Raw genomic sequence first — 18386 nt, forward strand, 5'->3', positions numbered from 1 at the left:
CTGAAGAATAGAATAATCATTTATATATAGTGATAATTTTAATAATAATTTTTGTAGTACTTAGCACAGTGCATTCTTTCTTTTAATAGTAGATCTTCACTTTTTAGAACTAGAATATTGATTGTAACTCTTCTATAGTTGTAGAACTGAGCTTTAGTAAGTAATTCAACTGGATTTCTTCACTATCTTGCTTGTGCCATGCTTATACACGTGTAGTGTAAACGTCACGATACATCACTTCCGGCGCCAAGGATCGAGCGCATCCTGTTTCATATCCATGTGTGTATGTACCGTGCTTTGCAGGTTGCTTGACCTTGCAAACTCGTAATCACGTGACTTTCCCCATACTAATAATACATGTCACGTGAGCAGGAAGTAAGAAAATTGGGTCAAGCAACCTGCAAAGCACGGTAGTATCTATGCTGAAATTAATCGAGAATAATAATTAATCTAATAGTTAATAGGCCTAAAGCTAATCTATAAATTTTAACTAGGACGATGTTAAAAACATTATGGGGCGAGCACGAGCGAGCTTTGTGAATTTATGGGAAAATAATAAGCTATTACAATTTTAATACTTCATTTCAAGTTGTCAATGACAAAAATGAACAAAACCAAGTTATTACATGTAGTTGTGTCACTGGATCAACTTTTACCTTTATGGTTGAATCATAAAGTGTCTATGGTTGAATTTAGCTTACTCTCTTTATTGATTGCAGCTTATATTCTATAATGAGGCTTTTGAAATAAAATGACTTAAAAATCTTCGTTGTCTAAAAGAGCCTGTTGCTTTAACTTAAAGAGCTTTTTACACTGACTTGCAAATGCCACCAGTCTTTTTACACTGACTTGCAAATACCATCAGACTGATGGCATTTGCAAGTCAGTGTAAAAGACTGATGGCATTTGCAAGTCAGTGTAAAAGACTGATGGCATTTGCAAGTCAGTGTAAAAAGCTCTTAAAGTTAAAGCAACTGGCAATCTTTCTACTGTATTCTACATCTGATGTAAAATACAGTAGAAAGATTACCAGTTTAGTCAAGTCAGTCAGAAACTGACATTTGCTTGACTTTTACAGTTTACTTATGCTATTATGTCAACAAAAAGGAGTTTCATAGTTACTTTATTGCATCTTTCCCCTTCTTAAACTGTTAGAGAAGTCTTTGAACGCTGTGTTTGCCCTATCTTGTTGCTAGAAAGCTCATGATTTCTTCCCGTGTGTTTATCGCCATTTTATTTTACTGCGGCCACTCCCACTTTCAATGGAAATATTGAAATTTAGAATTTATTGCATTGCTAATGCATGTGCTATCATGGATATATAGAGGAGATACGGAATACGTACGTGTATAGTCGGTTTCAGTGCAGTTAGTTGAGTTTGACAGGAAGTTTTCATCATCAAAACGTCATGTGTATCCCCGCCCACACATGCAAATAAAATGGCTGAAACTACAATGTGCTCTCTTTTTCTTCCACTAACTCCTTGAGTCTCTTGTTTTGGGCGCTATTTCCTCTACATATTACCTGCAGGATCTTTGTCTTTGTTATCACTTCAAAAAGAGGCAAGAAATGCAAGATTACTAGACGAATGTAAAACATTAAGGGGCTCAGCCCCCTAGCCACGCTATATTTTAAAGGTTATATGGTATAGAGCTACATTATTGTACATGTACATGAGTAAATACAGTAGTTTGTAATGAAGTTATCATGCTTGGAAATACAAATTTTCTTTATCAGTTTATCACATTCTGCAGCAAAAAAGTTGTGTTGGAAGCCAGAGACAGTAACTGCAGTCATAGGTTGTCAGTAGTTGTGGAGGCTTTACAAGCTCACAACTGTCGCATATCTGCCTTCTTAATCTTCCTTGCTGTATTTGGAAAGTAGTAGAGACTTCTCTTGCATTCTTGCTGACTCAAGTGAGTGACTTGTAACTTGTAAGGTCAAGAACATGAACTGAGAACAATGAAGAATTGATAGCTGGCACCATTTTATTTCACTGTGACCACACCCGTTTTCAAAGAAGATTAAGATTAGGTTATTAAAATAGGAAAATTTTTCATACGGATAAATAGGGGTGACGTACGTGTACAAACAAACAAACAAACATACTCTACTCGAACTAGTGGGCTTCGCCCAACAAGGGATTTTTGGAGCGGTAAAAAGTGACAGCAGTTATGAAGGATTGGAGAAGTAAAGCAGACAAGCTGAGGCTTCTTTCTGGAGTGCAAGACCTTCTAGTGAATAATCCTTTAGTCTGGGGGTGTTCCTTTTGCTTTATATTATTTTTAAACAAATAAAACATGATTGTTAACAAATGTAATGAGATGCAAATTATATTCACGAGCATAACACGCAATGCAACATCATGGCGGCTTCTTTGATGAAGACCGGAAGAACCCGTTGAGAACCTTCCAGAGTACCCAGAGACTCCAAAATCAATCCAGATATGCGGAAGAACCCGTTATGCAACCATACCAAGTTTTAAGTTGCTAGCATTAATAAAAAAAAAGTTATAAGGATGTTTCACCTGTCAAACTCAACTGAAACCCACTATACAGACATACATACATACAAACTCTGCTTGTCTTAGTGGGCTCGCCCATGCTCGCCCCAATTAACCCATACGATACGTCACGTGCAATTAGAGCAACAGCAACTCTAGAGCAAGTCGAGATTTAGATATGTCAGGATATCCACCAGAGCAGCAAGGATATGACTATCCTCCTCAGCAAGGCTATGCCCCACCGCCAGGCTATGCCCCACAGCCAGGCTATCCTCCACAGCAGCAAGGATACCAGCCTCCTCCTCCTGGCTACGGTGGATATCAGCAAGGACCCTCTGGCCCAGTCCCACAGCAGCAGCAGGCGTCTAATAATGTTGTTGTTGTTCAGCAGCAACCACCTTCAGTAAGAGTTTATACAATTAGATCTAGATCGTTAATTTTTTTCTTTTCACTATCAGCAAACCGTGGTGGTGAGAAAGGATGACAGTCCCAATCACGTCCTGCACTGCATCATCACCTTCTTTTGTCCAATTTGGATATTTGTATGGCTGATTCTTTGCTGCATATATGGATGTTGAACCCAGCTATTCCATGCATGCTTTGATTACATTTATACATGGCCTTGATTTAAGTTATAATTGTAATATCGTAGTCATAATGTTGTTGTAGTTATCTTTTGTTATTATTCTAATCATGATGAAACTAAATTTTGGTAACATCTGGTTTCCAGACTAGCCCTACAACAGCTTACCATGACAGCAACCACAAGCCCACAACTAAATCTATATATGGAAAACAATACAATTCACACCATAACACTAGTGATGTCCTCCTACCCCTGGCCCTGTACTCAAAGAATTCACGGCCATTGTCTGGAACTGTTTGCAAATCTAGTATATAAACTAATAGACTACATTTAAGCATTCTTGGTATTCAGATTTTACAAACTAAACTGCATTACAAGCTAATTTACTCTTGTTATAGTGTTATTACAGCAATTCCCTTCACAATAACACTAGGGTACTACTAAATCTAGCTAAGCTAACACCATAGATATTATAGACTACATTATGCTAACACGTTGAAATGGGAGTGGTATGGTATGGGCTAGATCACGTGACACAGTTATTAATTAAAATTTACAAACAATCGCACAATGGCCTCTGTTTCTAAAGCAGTAGCTTCTACTGTCCTCCTTATATTACTAGCTACCCTGCCATATATGAAAGTATCATTTAAAGGGGATCTTCAGAAAGTATTGACCGGTTTGCTGTACCAAGAGGGACGTTACTTGGTCGATAATGGAAGGAGAGTGGCTGTAGGCTTTGGATCATGTTGGGACCTGGTGACTGATGGAGTAAAACTCCTTGAAGCCTCAGGGATATCTCCACCGGTGACTCCTGAGCATTATGATGTAGTCTCGAATGGTGATGATTTGGCTAAGATATTTGCATACTTCTTTGAGAGCGGAGCAGCTGCAGAGTAAGGAGTTTGAGAATTTTTTGCATGCAGAGAATCATTATATTGGATTATTAGTACTAGTCTGTCCTGCCTCTTCTTTACACGCCACTCCCATGCAGTGAAGAGGCGGGTCCAAACTACATTATTTAGTACTAAAACAAACTGTGCAATACACACTCTTTTTGCTACAACCTCTGATATCAATGTTCCTGTACTACATAATGGAAATTAAGTTTTTTTAGGTAACCTTATAAATAAAACCTTGACATTTGTCCTATGCCACTACGGAGTTTATAAATGCTCGTAACTCGGGAAATATTTGTCGGAATCAGTTCAAACCTTCTACATAGCATAAGGGCATCAATATATATCAGAAAATGTAGTAAAAATTGGGGGTCATTTTGGAGCCATTTTTTGGAAAAAACCATGGGCTATAGTACAGGGTATTTTTCAGATTTTGGCCCATTTTTTTCAAATGAGCATAACTCGAAAAATTGAAGTTGGAATCAGTTCAAACTTTCTACATAGCATAAGGACATCAATATGCATCAGAAAATGTAATAAAAATTGGGGGTGATTTTGGAGCCATTTTTTGGAAAAAACCATGGGCTATAGTACAGGATATTTTTCAGATTTTGGCCCATTTTTTCAGATGAGCATAACTCAAAAAATTGAAGTCGGAATCAGCTCAAACTTTCTACATAGCATAAGGACATCAATATGCATCAGAAAATGTAATAAAAATTGGGGGTGATTTTGGAGCCATTTTTTGGAAAAAAACCATGGGCTATAGTACAGGATATTTTTCAGATTTTGGCCCATTTTTTCAGATGAGCATAACTCAAAAAATTAAAGTCGGAAGCGGCTCAAACTTTCTACACAGCATAAGGACATCAATATGCATCAGAAAATGTAATAAAAATTGGGGGTGATTTTGGAGCCATTTTTTGGAAAAAAAACATGGGCTATAGCCTTGGCTTTTTTTTAAATTGGCTCATTTTAAAAATACTCATAACTCGGAAAATATTTATCTGTTACTTTTGCACCTTTATCCCTTACTGTGTCTATTTTATTCTGTAATAATTATTATTGTGGTAAAAATTATTCTTTTTAATTTTATGTAGGCGGTTCTCAAATGACAGTACTTTCTTTAATGCTCTTGTATCAACCACTACTCATAGGCTCAATGAGTCGCACTGGGCAGTCGGTGGGAATGCCCCAGTCATATCACAGAGACTAGCAATGGAAGGATGGGAGGTACTCTTAGCCGCCTTAATGAGACCCAAGACAGCAAAAAGCATCCATCCCTCCATCAAACTATCCACAGACACTGGTACGAACAACATGAAGGAGGACGTTCACCTAATAATGGAGTTTGGATATGAGTCGGTCTGGGGCAAGTACAAGAGCCCCAGGGCTAACAGGTTCATCCTCCACAATGACTATTCAAACATGATGCTCGAGTCTTTAAATGGGTTTGCCAGAGCCGTTATAGACTTTAAGCCAGACTTGGTTATAATCGGTGGACTCCAAATGATGGACAATTTCTATTACGATCCAAAGATACGGACAGAGAGACTAAGAGAGCTAGGAAAGTTATTAGAGTCTCTGCCTAGGAGCACTAAAATTCATTTTGAAATGGCTTCATTCACCGATGAAGGATTCTTAAAAGAATTATTGGAGTATGTGATACCATATGCCGACTCCATGGGCATGAACGAGCAAGAGCTGGCCAATCTTTATTCGCTCCTTAAGGCTGGTAGCATCAAACTAGTGGCTGATTTCAATCCAAGGGTAGCTGCATCGCTAGATGAAGGTCGTGAAATACTATCAATGCTAGAGACTAGAAAAAGAAATCTCTCCTTTTCTTCGTATCGGCAATTAACTCGATTACACATTCACACACTGGCCTATCAAGCTATATTTACACTCAAGGACTCGGGCTGGGTCCATACCAGAACAGCAACTGCTAAAGCCTCTCTGATGGCCAATCGTCACGTTTGCTCATCGCACGAAGTAAACCTTGAGAGCGCTAAACTCATTATGGACGAGTCTTTCTCGGTGAGCACTCAGCCTGGAAGCACCCGAGTGCTACTGACTGAGGAGGAACCGGTTTCCTGTTGGTTCGAAGGACCTATGAAGATCTGTGTGGCTCCTAACATAGTCTGTACTGCTGTCTATAAGACTGCAGGGGCTGGGGATAACATATCCGCTGCAGGTTTGTCAGTTCAACTTTGAGATGGTACCGTACATCAATTGCTAATAATGAAATGGGCTTATAAATAATTTTCATCAATCAGTGCAACACAGCTATAATGCTATCCTCTCCTTCATGTATGATTTTGAAACTTGTTTTTTTTTTGAAACAACAAGTAGCAACTACTAGAAAAATAATAATGAGCACTACAATAGATATAGATAGTGATATAATACAGAAGAGATTGCAATATAAAAACACACAACACAATATAATAATGTTATGGGGTTCAGTTTAGTAAAGCAGCAGTATTACAGCAGCCAGCTTTGCTTGGTTATATCGTTTCCATTTGAATGGTCATGGGCTTGTAACCCTTTACAAAAGAAACTTCATCATTCTACAAGAAAAAGAAACCTTTTATTAATACATTACACATTTTAGTTACAGTTGTATGATGACAATAGTGATGATTTGGCTAGCACATCAAACTTTCAATGTTTGACTTGCCAACTTAGTATCACAACATTTGTACAAACCAGTCGTGTACATGTACAATGTACATGCATATAATAGAGATGGGTATACATGCATTAATTACTGTAATACATTCATTAACTTACATGTACGTCAGCCATTGGCAGACGATGGTGTCGGAATTGGTGTTGATTTTTCTTCTTGAAAGCAAACTACAAACAAAACAAGTGACTCCATTTTCCTCCTTCTTTCCTACACACACACACACACTCCACTTACAATGGTAAGAACTGCTAATACAATGAGAACAACAAACAAGAGGCCAGCAGCAGACACATATATCCAGAAGAACATGCCTCCATCATCATCAGACTCCTTGTCTCCTCCATTGTTATCAAGCTCACTTGTAGAGCCAGACTGACTGTAATGGAAGTCACCAGTTGGTGTTAGAGTAGTGTTCTGATATATTATAACTAGTGTCTTGTTCTTGTACTATATAGGGGAAGAGAGAGAGAGAGAGATTGATGTGATATATTTATCAATACACAGACTAACATCTTGTTCCATTTGTATGAGGAGATGAGTGACATTGGCACTATCAGATCCATCCTTCAGAGTGACAGTAATGATGACACTTCCTCTTGAGAGGTAAATGGCTTTTATCTGTGACTTCTGTAAGCCGGTCTTAGAGGCGTACTTAGCCACAAGACTCTCCTTTATCATTAGCTTGAAGGAGCTTGGGTTGGCTGTAAGACTATCGTAATCACCAGTGAACCTCATTGTGACATTCAAACTAAAGAACAAAGAGAAAGAAATAGATTTGAAGCACATTTATCGAGTCACTGTACAATCTTACACTTTAGTGATAGGATTATGACAAGATTTAGATTTAGTGCAAGTGATCTTAAGGTCTTTGCAAGAGCTATGAGAGAGAAAGAATAATGAGAATAAATGATATAAAAGGTAATCGCATACCAAACAGAGCAACCATCATTGATTGTGCGACCTTCAGGTATGCTCATATTACCAGCAGAACAGACAGGCACTGCAATAGGAAATAAAAAATGACTGACATAATAAATATGGCCTTGTTTAAACAAACATTATGATGTGCATTTTAAAATTGTGATTTTTTAATTGTGTGAAATTACATGTTGCACATGTACATGTATATCTAATGTGAAAACTCACAGCAAGCTTTCTCTGTACACACAGCAATACCATTGGAACAGAAACTAGAGAGAGGAAGAGAGAAAGAAAATAAATCATGCTTTTTTAATGCTCAAATTCACCATGTGTTACAACCATCAGGAGCTTTAAAATTAGTCCCACTTGCATAATTCTTACCACCGACATTACAAGGAGCTTTTTAAGACAACAAAAATAAAGTTTAAAAAAATAATAATGAAAAACTTACGACAAGCCATCTCAGTACAGGCAGCCATTCCATTATAGCAAGTACTGCAAGATGAGGTAAATTGATAATATTGAGTATATCGTGTCCTTACCAAGTATTGCAACCATCAGGGGCAGTGAAGGATGAACCACTAGCATGACTAACACCATCAACTACACAGGGGGCTGGAGAGATAGAGAGATACACGTGATACTGTGCAATGATTTAAATGAAAAACTTACGACATAACATTCTTGTACAACCAGTTACACCATTAGTGCAATGACTAAAAAAATAATAAAAATCAATAAGATATAGGATGCATACATTTTTGCAGTAATTTGCACGTAATAGTGTTGATCGGCCTTACCATGTGTTACAACCATCAGGAGCAGTGAATGTGCTATTATTAGGATGAGAAACACCATTGATAGTACAAGAAGTACTAGAAGCTAACAGAATAAAAAAAAATAATAATAATAACAACAAGCATATTAAACAAAATAAAATAATAATAACAACAAGCATAATAATGAAAACAACAATGGTAACAAAAATAAACATAATAACAATAAGTAATTTTTATTATTATTATTTTTAACATCTTACGAGGTGGACAGTAAGGGCAGCAGTGCTTGTCATCACTGATTGGTTTAATGCCATCACCACAGTTGGGCCAGTCACACATTATACCCTAAAAAGTTATAATTAAATAATAAAATGTAAATGCTATTTTTAATAAAATAAAAGCACATGTACATTGTACATGTACCTCTGCATGCTTAATGATGACATAAATTGTGTAAATATTACACTTAGTCACTTACGTTACAATTGAGTCCTTCAACGTCACATTCTGGCTGCTGGTGCATGACAGGTGATGATGTTGGCTTCCCAGTGGTTGTGTTCACACACCAGCACATACCAGTAGACCCATGACACTGTACACTGCTGAAATCGCCTTTAGCATCACACTGTGGTGTATAAGCACCTATAAGCAGGCCCTAAAACAACAAATAAAAATGACAAATAAAATAAAAACAAAAGAGTCAGATCATCTAAAGTGCTACATTAAAATGTACATGTACATACATTTGTGCTCTGTGTGCTATTCACAACTGCAGGGCAAAGAGGTGTAGGCTTGACTCCTTTCATACACATAGACCCACAGCCAGTCGGACAGCATAACTCGTCCTCTTGGCAGACGGCGTGACTCTTACAACCAAAATCAATGGAGCAGAAAACCCCAAGAATAGGATTAATGGGAGGACAACTCATCGGAGGCTTATAGTAAGGTATGGAGGTTGAGGTCGTGCAGGAATGACCACATCCATTGGAGCAACACTTCTCTGTTTCTTCGCAAGAGGAATCGGCGGAACATTCTTCTTCGCAAGCTCCAACGACTGACTGGGATGGATCAGGAGTTGGACACATGTCAACGTGAGAGAGGTTGGCTGGTACTGAGGGTAGCTCTACTACAACACCAGCTACAGGAATAATAATAATAATAATAATAATAATAATAATAATAATAATAATAATGCTCTTATGAGATGTACATATACATGTACTATACATCTTTTAGGTTGAGTTTTTCAGGTTAATACATTGCATGTACATGTACATGTATATTTAGAAGGGTATGTAAAGGTTACTCACCACATGCTTCCAGACAGGCCAGTTGAGTGCTGAACCTGTTATCATTGCCACCACATCCACCGTATGTGAAACTCTCGCATTTTGATGAGGTTGAGTTATAGAAATAGGACGGGATACTGCCTCTGCAGTTCCCAACAACAGGAGAGAGCTTACAATAGTCTGTATGAGAGAAAGAAAAAGAAAATAGGGATAGAATGGAGGACAAAAAATAGGAGATAGAATATTTTTTTAATATAAATATTGTGGACAATGTGTGAAAGAGAGAGGGCTATGTGGGTTTATGACTAACCAGGTAGTGAAGATGTTGAATCAGAGGAATCTAAAGACAAAATATAAAACACAGTAATTAAAAGAACAAAAGAGGTCACATTAAAAGAACAAAGAGGTCACATACATACCAGTAGTAGTAGTGGAATGACAGACTGGCTTTGATCTTGCTGGTTGTGTGGTTGCTTTACCAGTCTTTACATCAACACACCAGCAATATCCTTCATGACACTGTATCTCTGAAAAGTCTCCATTCTCTTTACACTGTGGTATGTATGCACCCAATAGGCCACTGGAACTATTAGTAGCTTTGAGTTTAACAGCAGAGCACAGTGGGCTTGGTGTCACACCAGTAGTACATACTCTACTGCAGCCATTAGAGCAGCATAGTGAACCAGAGTCACATGTGCGGTTAGTAGTACCAGTACAAGCTGGATCAATAGAACATATTCCAGCATTACCAGTGACATTGGGACACATTAATGGAGGATCAATGTATGGAGCAGTAATAGCTGGAGGAGATGTAGTGGTATGTGGTGGTACTATTAGACATTAAGATACAGTATAGATTGTATTCAAATTATAACTTACAGCAAGCCATCATAGTACAGGCAGCTACTCCAGTACTGGTACAATGACTACATGAGATGAATAGTTGAAATATAATGTAAATGTTTTATTACGACTTACCAAGTATTGCAACCATCAGTAGCTTTAAAACTATCACCAACAGCATAGGTATTACCACCAGACTTGCAAGTAACTAATTAAAAATAAAGATTTAGTAACTCATTGATATACATGTACATGTACAATGTACATACTGGCAGTAGTAGTTGTTGCATTACAGACTGGGTGTGATCTTGCTGGTTGTGTGGTTGCTTTACCAGTCTTTACATCAACACACCAGCAATATCCTTCATGACACTGTATCTCTGAAAAGTCTCCATTCTCTTTACACTGTGGTATGTATGCACCCAATAGGCCACTGGAACTATTAGTAGCTTTGAGTTTAACAGCAGAGCACAGTGGGCTTGGTGTCACACCAGTAGTACACACTCTACTGCAGCCATTAGAGCAGCAGAGTTTTCCAGAGTCACATGTGCGGTTAGTAGTACCAGTACAAGCTAAATCAATAGCACATAATCCAACATTACCAGTGACATTGGGACACATTAATGGAGGATCAATGTATGGAGCAGTAATAGCTGGAGGAGATGTAGTGGTATGTGGTGGTACTATTAGACATAAAGACATTCATTGTATGTACATTTATCATATTGAAACTTACAGCAAGCCATCATAGTACAGGCAGCTACTCCAGTACTAGTACAATGACTAGATGAGATGAGTAGTTGAAGTATAATGTAAATGCTTTATTATGACTTACCAAGTATTGCAACCATCAGTAGCTTTAAAACTCTCTCCAACAGCATAGGTATTACCACCAGACTTGCAAGTAACTAATTATTAACAATAAAGATTGAGTAACTCATTGACAATGAACATACCGGCAGTAGTAGTTGTTGCATTACAGACTGGGTGTGATCTTGCTGGTTGTGTGGTTGCTTTACCAGTCTTTACATCAACACACCAGCAATATCCTTCATGACACTGTATCTCTGAAAAGTCTCCATTCTCTTTACACTGTGGTATATATGCACCCAATAGGCCACTGGAACTATTAGTAGCTTTAAGTTTAACAGCAGAGCACAGTGGGCTTGGTGTCACACCAGTAGTACACACTCTACTGCAGCCATTGAAGCAGCATAGTGAACCAGAGTCACATGTGCGGTTAGTAGTACCAGTACAAGCTAAATCAATAGCACATAATCCAACATTACCAGTGACATTGGGACACATTAATGGAGGATCAATGTATGGAGCAGTAATAGCTGGAGGAGATGTAGTGGTATGTGGTGGTACTATTAGACATAAAGACATTAATTACTCTTGATTTTATGCATTTATCATTATTAAAACTTACAGCAAGCCATCATAGTACAGGCAGCTACTCCAGTGCTAGTACAATGACTAGATGAGATGAGTAGTTGAAGTATAATGTAAATGCTTTATTATGACTTACCAAGTATTGCAACCATCAGTAGCTTTAAAACTATCACCAACAGCATAGGTATTACCACCAGACTTGCAAGTAACTAATTAACAATAAAGATTGAGTAACTCATTGATATACATGTACAAATGAACATACCGGCAGTAGTAGTTGTTGCATTACAGACTGGGTGTGATCTTGCTGGTTGTGTAGTTGCTTTACCAGTCTTTACATCAACACACCAGCAATATCCTTCATGACACTGTATCTCTGAAAAGTCTCCATTCTCTTTACACTGTGGTATGTATGCACCCAATAGGCCACTGGAACTATTAGTAGCTTTAAGTTTAACAGCAGTACACAGTGGGCTTGGTAACAGACCAGTAGTACAGACTGTACCACAGCCATTAGAGCAGCAGAGCTTCCCAGAGTCACACGTAGTGTCAGCATTCTCAGCACAAGCTGCCTCTATTATGCAAGCACCTCTCTTATCTATTGCTGGGCAACTCATTGGGGGCTCAACATATGGAGCCTTAATAGTAGAAGCTACTGCATAACAAAATTATAATGAATGGATTAAAGTAATATAAAATAATTTGCTTACCAGTTGGAGTAGATGTTGTTGTAGCTATAGAAAAGAGAAAAGAGAGAGAGAGTAATGTATTATTAGTAAGTGACAAAGGAAGGAACAGTTAACACTTATTAACACTCACTGTTGCTGACTGGACATTGAGATGGCTCAACACAAGCGTCATTGAGTAGAACCATTCCAGTAGGACAGAAGCAACCAGCCACACAAACCAAAGGACAAATTATGTTCTTGTCTTTGTTCTCACAAGTCAATGGGCACTCAGTACCACACTCTGTGTATCTCTTTCCATTGGTACATGTAGGAGCTGAATATAAATGAATAATTTAATCTAAAAGTAAGCAAATATTAACATGCACTCACTGTTGCTAGGGCATTGAGATGGTTCAACACAGGCATCATTGAGTAGAACCATTCCAGTAGGACAGAAGCAACCAGCAACACAAACATCAGCACATCCAGTGTGCTTGTCTTTATTCTCACATGTCAATGGGCACTCAGTACCACACTCTGTGTAGCTTTTTCCATTGGTACATGTAGGAGCTGATTTTTATATACACAATGTAAAATTAATGAATAATTTAATCTAAAAGTTAGCACTCACTGTTGCTAGGGCATTGAGATGGTTCGACACAGACACCATTATGTAGAACCATTCCAGTAGGACAGAAGCAGCCAGCAACACACACATCAGGGCATACAATGTTCTTGTCTTTGTTCTCACATGTCAATGGACACTCAGTACCACACTCTGTGTATCTCTTTCCATTGGTACAGGCAGGGACTGAATATTAATAATAACAAAAATAAGAGAGAGTTAGTGTATGATTATTGTATTACCTGGAGTAGCTGAGGGAGCTGGTGTAGAACCTACAGTATGAAATATATGAACACACTCAACACAGCATTATTTCATGCATCAAGTTCAAAAAGTTTCAGTAATAATGATAAACAAGCGCTATCAGTCAGTTTTGTGTTGCCTTATCGTCCAAAAAGTACTACGTGTATATTGTAACTAAGCAGTTTATTTTAAAATAGCAAAATAAACTCGCAAGACAAAACAAAAATGATAGTGGAAATGACAATGTACTCCACTACAGGTACAAGTACATGAGCAACTATGGGTATTTTCTCTCTCTCTTCCTCTTTCCCATATGTTCAATTGTTCACACAAGCTCAATACAATTACTACCAATACATTAGTTGCATATGCTACAGTGCTAAAACAGTGTGTTAATGTTATAATACTTACTTTCTTGTGAAGTGCTGATGACAGCAGCTACCAGTGAGAGAAACAAGACTACATAAGGAATACAGAACAAATTCATTAAGCAATGAAAGTTATAATAATACAATGAAGCAGTGATATTCAACTCAGTGAGGACAATGGTCTAAAAATGAGCTGATTCTAAGGGTCAAGCTATCAATAGCTAATGCTATGACGTATCAGTTGTGCAATAGTTGCAGAGTGCAATGGAATCGATTGCATATCAATTATCATAAAATATACTATAGGTATCAAAAACACTAACATTCAGTGCACCAATCGTAACTTAAAGGCTATAGCCTATACTGTTGTGCATGTATAACTTATAAAATGCACTGGATGCATAACTATGATCCATTAAAGTACACTTCTTTGGAATTCCAATTATGATAGTATGCCAGTTCCTTTTGAAAGCACACTACTAAGTATTCATATGCTGCTACTATAACTAAGTATAAACTCTCTATCTCTACACTTAGACTACATTTAGATAGATAGAGACTACATAATGACATTTTTAGATATTAAAACTGATAACAGACTTTCCATCTCTACTGTGGCTAAGAAAGCTAACCTGTAGAAGATATAACCTACAAAAAAAGGAACTTCAACATCTTTTAAACCATCTGTATCATATTTACCTTCATTCTAAACCTGGATCCCCTATTAGAAAGCCAAGGAAGGCAGATTTATTTACAAGATTTCTCTTGACACCGACACCGAGACTGAGTCAACAGATTGCACACGTCCGTATACTTGGCTAGCACGGCAGCCACGCCCTTGGACACCAGCCCCACCTTTTTGTGCATTTCCATTGCTTGAAGTAGTTCAGAGGAGAAAATTACACTTGATGTATTGAAGTATTGAGTAGTTGATATTAGGGAAGGTGATGGTAGTGGGGGTAGCTCTAGTGTCTCATTTGCAATAACTGTTCATTGCACGTACGCAAAAATATAACATGACATATCATTAATTGCAAGCTAAAAAAGCAACTTAAGCAAGGTCACCAAATACATCAATGACTACCAAAAAAACTCAAAAGATCTATTTTATTAAAATAATTAAATAAAAACAAACTTGAATAGAATTAAGTTATCACACAAATAAGGAAGGCATATAAAGTAAAATAATATTGTCGCTCAACTTAATGCCTTAATCTAGTTGCTAGTTGTTATTTAAAACTAGAAGGTAAAGGAGCAACAATGAGAAGATGAGGAGGCCTGATACACTTGCAGCAGATGCTAAAAATTCAAGAGAAGCATTAATGAAATTATTAAAGCATGATTATTAATTATGCAACTCACAGCTACTCGTGGGACATCGAGTGCAGACATCATCTTGTAGGGCAGTGCCAGTAGGACAAAAACAATCAGAGACACAAACTGCTGCACATGTCCGTGGCACATCCACATTCTCACAGGTGACATTCAGATTGCATGCTGATCCACACAGCCTAAAAACCATACCACCAGTGCAGTTACGAGCTGGACAATGGTAAAAAATATTATAATTCATATCATATGCATCTAATATACTCACTTTCAGTAGAGTTGGGACACATTTCTGGGTCAATGCATGTGTCATTATCTACTAGAGCTTGTCCAGAAGGACAAAAACAACCAGAAACACAAACTGCTGGGCATACTACGTCGTCATCTCTGTTCTCACATGTCAGGGGGCATTGAGAACCACAGGTCCTGTACTGCATTCCAGTAGGACATGTAGGACCTCAACATAATGTGAAAATGCAGCATACAGTATATATACAATAGTAACAATACTAACTTTGTTGTTGACTAATTTCAATGAGAGTCAGGACTGTGTAAATAAAAGCATGCATTGTCGTTCATTTATAAGTAAAAGTTCAACATACCAGCAAATAGTAGAAAGAGCACCTTCATCCTAATCTAGATCAAATAGTAAATGATGAAAGCAGTCCTGGTATCTGGAAACTTAGCAAAAAATAGTATCAGAAAATAGAGATGCAGCCAGGAAGACTCAGCACATAGTGATCATAGTTCACCTACAAAATTAGAAATTATTTGTTGTACTGTTACTATAGCTGCCATCTCGTGGGCGGTGCTTAAAATGTAATTCGACACGCCTACAAAATGGCCGTTTGGTTATAATCATGCTGCAGCAAAGTGGTGCAAAGAAGGAGCACAAGGATGAAGCCCTACCTCACTATCTCTGGGGACTGGACTGTGTGTTTCATGCAAGAGTCAAACTGAATATTTCTGATGTAATAAAGCTTGAAGAATATCCAAACTATGCAGGTGGAATAATTAAAATCAAGATTAAAATAGTCTAATTGTATCAAATTAATTTTAGATTTGATTTTCTAGATATTTATTGTATATCAAATCATCCTATCAGTAGCGTGTGCATCATGGGAGATGTCAGGGGAATAGTTCTGAAAGAGAGATTCATTATTTATGATGGTATGCATTTAACCAAGAGTGGATAACCGATGCATTAGCAGCATTAGTAGTTTTTGTGTATCATGTAATTAACCCATTTCTTTGTTCTTATATGCTTGCTGGCCTTTAATATTATTATAGTTGATGATGGTACAGGATGCATTGAGTGTAAATGGACGAGGGAAGAGGTACATGATGCACCACAAGTAGCACTTGGGGATCTAGTGAGAGTAACTGGGAAAGTATCCAATTTCAAAGGATACAGGAATATCTGGATAATGACCATGTGTAAGGGTGTCATTGCTTCATAAAATTTGATTATTTTTTGTGTTGATATTAGATAAAGAGACGGATCCAAATGCCGAAATCCTTCACTGGCTGCAAACTATCGAGTTAAAGAAGGCTCTTTATAACAAGCCGTTTACTCTCCCTCCATCGTTTTATGAACAGTAGGTATAAAGCATTATTATGATCTGCTAGAATATCATTTAATCCTCTCAGTAGGACTAAGCTTAGAAGAACTGACATTAAAGATAAAACCATTTCTACTCTAAATGAGCTAAGCAAGACTAAAACAACATTTCAGAAAAGGGAGCTGAAATGTTTGGTATGTATGTAAAGCATTTTCTACTAATGCATTATAGATCTTACTAGATCAGTCAAAATATGGATAACACTGATGAATGTGACATACAGGAAGTATTAGCACTCCTCGTGACAGAGTGCTATTTGACTCAAACCAATGAAAACTATGAAGTAATACTGCATTAGACTATAATTCCTCTATTAACTCATTAACAGTTTTGTTCAGATGCTAGAATTTCTACTGTCTTACTCTCAATATTTAAGAAATGCATAGGTAGGCTAGGACATTAATCCTTAGCTCAATGTGCATAATTATTATGGAACATAAATTTTATAATAGGTTTGTCTGATCCTAGTATGACAGTGGAGCAGTTGATCCAAGAGCTTTCAGATACAGAAATCAAGCAATATATTACACGTAACAGACTGCAAGACAGTTTGCTGTTATTGTTGGAGAATAATCAGATTTATCCTATTGATGAGGACAAGTATCAGCTAATAGACTAGTAATAAAATCACTTGTTCACAAACTATTATTTTAGCTACATCTATATCACTATAACCCTCTTCCTTTTGGCTGGTAAATTTTTGAGCTATTTGAAAACTCGCCATCTTTTCCTTGGTTTATCATTGATTCATTTCTGAAATTTTTGGTATAGTTTATTTAAATTGTTAATAATTATAAAGCAATAGAAAAAAAATTAATCCGTCTTTGTTGGGCCTTCTTTCCAAGCAGCATACACATACAGCCCAATGACAATGTGTACTAGAATGACTGCAACAATGGCAGCACCAACAGAACCATCAGAATATCCCAACAATACTACAGAGAAATGAGCAATAGAATGATTGCAGCAGGTGCATATAATAGTAGCTAGTGTGCACACGTGCACCTATTACAACCTCTTATTATTGTATCTGTTGAATGGGAGGATTGTTCACACATGCAAACACAAGTGGCCATTGAAACTATTGTCACAGAGAAATTATTATGAGCAATGAGGCAGCCATTACAATAGGGTGGCAATTGGAGACTTGTGGCTACTGTGTTATTTTTGCAAAGGAATTTGCACAATCAACTTCTTAATAATTAGAAGTTTGCAAATTATTAAGTTTTAAAAATAAAATAAATTATATATTAAAATAAATAATTTTAATACCTTCAAAAATGAAATATTTAGATGAAAAGAAACCTCCAATTGGTAGGACTATCATCATAAGTGAATATATTAGTAAATTGAAGAAAGGAGTCCCAGAAACAGGAGGAGATGGACCTCTATTCATGATGCAGGACTTTAAAAGGGTGTGGTCAAAATACGAGCCCGCCCCTTTATTAATTAAATTATTGTTGATTTATAAAATCTAATTTTTATAATTTTTTTCATTATTGTTCTACATAATTATTAATATCAAGAGCCTTTAGAGGCACCTGGTTTGTCGAATTCTTCGTCCAGAAAGTTTTCTTGTTTGACAGCAAACATAGAGTAGGCATATATCCCTAGGACACCGGCA

General features: G+C 37.2%; 5 protein-coding genes and 1 long non-coding RNA gene across 10 annotated transcripts; 3 read left to right on the forward strand and 3 right to left on the reverse strand.

The window, feature by feature from the left end:
* Positions 1-2621: 2621 nt before the first annotated feature.
* Positions 2622-3210, forward strand: LOC100642047 (calcium-binding protein P-like). Its single transcript, XM_003384352.3, has 2 exons — positions 2622-2906; positions 2962-3210. The coding sequence occupies exons 1-2, from the start codon at positions 2682-2684 to the stop codon at positions 3079-3081; spliced, it is 345 nt and encodes a 114-aa protein (XP_003384400.1). The 5' UTR covers positions 2622-2681; the 3' UTR covers positions 3082-3210.
* A 55-nt stretch (positions 3211-3265) lies between these two features.
* Positions 3266-6355, forward strand: LOC100635428 (ADP-dependent glucokinase-like). The gene is made up of 2 exons (XM_003384385.3): positions 3266-3985; positions 5089-6355. The coding sequence occupies exons 1-2, from the start codon at positions 3660-3662 to the stop codon at positions 6200-6202; spliced, it is 1440 nt and encodes a 479-aa protein (XP_003384433.1). The 5' UTR covers positions 3266-3659; the 3' UTR covers positions 6203-6355.
* On the reverse strand, positions 6302-14601 carry LOC100635554 (kielin/chordin-like protein). Of its 4 annotated transcripts, none has more exons than XM_019993553.1 (35): positions 14511-14601; positions 14444-14459; positions 13855-13902; positions 13443-13472; positions 13207-13386; positions 12966-13145; positions 12727-12909; positions 12618-12641; positions 12173-12559; positions 12044-12116; positions 11945-11991; positions 11469-11882; positions 11348-11420; positions 11249-11295; positions 10782-11195; positions 10648-10720; positions 10549-10595; positions 10089-10499; positions 9980-10009; positions 9691-9849; positions 9124-9518; positions 8859-9035; positions 8641-8725; positions 8402-8483; positions 8274-8317; positions 8144-8216; positions 8053-8096; positions 7928-8000; positions 7827-7870; positions 7611-7680; positions 7492-7557; positions 7191-7428; positions 6915-7127; positions 6782-6847; positions 6302-6558 (listed from the first exon to the last, which is right to left on the reverse strand). In XM_019993553.1, the coding sequence occupies exons 1-35, from the start codon at positions 14514-14516 to the stop codon at positions 6496-6498; spliced, it is 4575 nt and encodes a 1524-aa protein (XP_019849112.1). In that variant the 5' UTR covers positions 14517-14601; the 3' UTR covers positions 6302-6495. The 4 variants fall into 4 exon arrangements, with proteins under 4 accessions (XP_019849112.1, XP_003384434.1, XP_019849113.1 ...); XM_003384386.3 differs by having other exon boundaries at positions 12173-12562; XM_019993554.1 differs by lacking the exon at positions 12966-13145 and having other exon boundaries at positions 12173-12562.
* Positions 14602-14851: 250 nt separating this feature from the next.
* Positions 14852-15928, reverse strand: LOC100631391 (von Willebrand factor-like). The gene is made up of 5 exons (XM_003384353.2): positions 15743-15928; positions 15655-15687; positions 15409-15597; positions 15174-15353; positions 14852-15110 (listed from the first exon to the last, which is right to left on the reverse strand). The coding sequence occupies exons 1-5, from the start codon at positions 15768-15770 to the stop codon at positions 15034-15036; spliced, it is 507 nt and encodes a 168-aa protein (XP_003384401.1). The 5' UTR covers positions 15771-15928; the 3' UTR covers positions 14852-15033.
* Positions 15926-17550, forward strand: LOC105316844 (CST complex subunit STN1-like). Of its 2 annotated transcripts, none has more exons than XM_019993556.1 (8): positions 15926-16145; positions 16215-16310; positions 16431-16577; positions 16630-16738; positions 16791-16896; positions 16944-17045; positions 17091-17148; positions 17215-17550. In XM_019993556.1, the coding sequence occupies exons 1-8, from the start codon at positions 16001-16003 to the stop codon at positions 17379-17381; spliced, it is 930 nt and encodes a 309-aa protein (XP_019849115.1). In that variant the 5' UTR covers positions 15926-16000; the 3' UTR covers positions 17382-17550. The 2 variants fall into 2 exon arrangements, with proteins under 2 accessions (XP_019849115.1, XP_011410373.1); XM_011412071.2 differs by having other exon boundaries at positions 16794-16896.
* LOC100631521 (uncharacterized) lies at positions 17512-18189 on the reverse strand. The gene is made up of 2 exons (XR_898215.2): positions 18035-18189; positions 17512-17697 (listed from the first exon to the last, which is right to left on the reverse strand). It is a non-coding gene; the product is annotated as an uncharacterized LOC100631521 (long non-coding RNA).
* Positions 18190-18386: the final 197 nt, after the last annotated feature.

The sequence above is a fragment of the Amphimedon queenslandica genome, unplaced genomic scaffold (assembly GCF_000090795.2).
Source record: "Amphimedon queenslandica unplaced genomic scaffold, v1.1 AMPQUscaffold_13492, whole genome shotgun sequence".
NCBI classification, from domain to species: Eukaryota; Metazoa; Porifera; class Demospongiae; order Haplosclerida; family Niphatidae; genus Amphimedon; species Amphimedon queenslandica.

Excerpts from the sequence above, each read along its gene's own strand:
- LOC100635554 (XM_003384386.3), bottom strand. Across the intron at positions 11,196-11,248 it reads CTGTACTATGATGGCTTGCT|TACCACCACATACCACTACA; the intron begins GTAAGTTTCAAT and ends TATGTCTAATAG. Across the intron at positions 7,681-7,826 it reads GTGTACAGAGAAAGCTTGCT|TGCCTGTCTGTTCTGCTGGT; the intron begins GTGAGTTTTCAC and ends TTCCTATTGCAG.
- LOC100642047 (XM_003384352.3), top strand. The coding sequence starts at position 2,682 with ATGTCAGGATATCCACCAGAGCAGCAAGGATATGACTATCCTCCTCAG. Across the intron at positions 2,907-2,961 it reads TTCAGCAGCAACCACCTTCA|CAAACCGTGGTGGTGAGAAA; the intron begins GTAAGAGTTTAT and ends TTTCACTATCAG.
- LOC100635428 (XM_003384385.3), top strand. The coding sequence starts at position 3,660 with ATGGCCTCTGTTTCTAAAGCAGTAGCTTCTACTGTCCTCCTTATATTA. Across the intron at positions 3,986-5,088 it reads GAGAGCGGAGCAGCTGCAGA|GCGGTTCTCAAATGACAGTA; the intron begins GTAAGGAGTTTG and ends AATTTTATGTAG.
- LOC100631391 (XM_003384353.2), bottom strand. The coding sequence starts at position 15,770 with ATGAAGGTGCTCTTTCTACTATTTGCTG. Across the intron at positions 15,598-15,654 it reads TGAAATTAGTCAACAACAAA|GTCCTACATGTCCTACTGGA; the intron begins GTTAGTATTGTT and ends CATTATGTTGAG. Across the intron at positions 15,111-15,173 it reads TCGATGTCCCACGAGTAGCT|CATCTGCTGCAAGTGTATCA; the intron begins GTGAGTTGCATA and ends TTGAATTTTTAG.
- LOC105316844 (XM_019993556.1), top strand. The coding sequence starts at position 16,001 with ATGCTGCAGCAAAGTGGTGCAAAGAAGGAGCACAAGGATGAAGCCCTA. Across the intron at positions 16,311-16,430 it reads GAGATTCATTATTTATGATG|TTGATGATGGTACAGGATGC; the intron begins GTATGCATTTAA and ends ATATTATTATAG. Across the intron at positions 17,046-17,090 it reads AAACCAATGAAAACTATGAA|TTTTGTTCAGATGCTAGAAT; the intron begins GTAATACTGCAT and ends ACTCATTAACAG.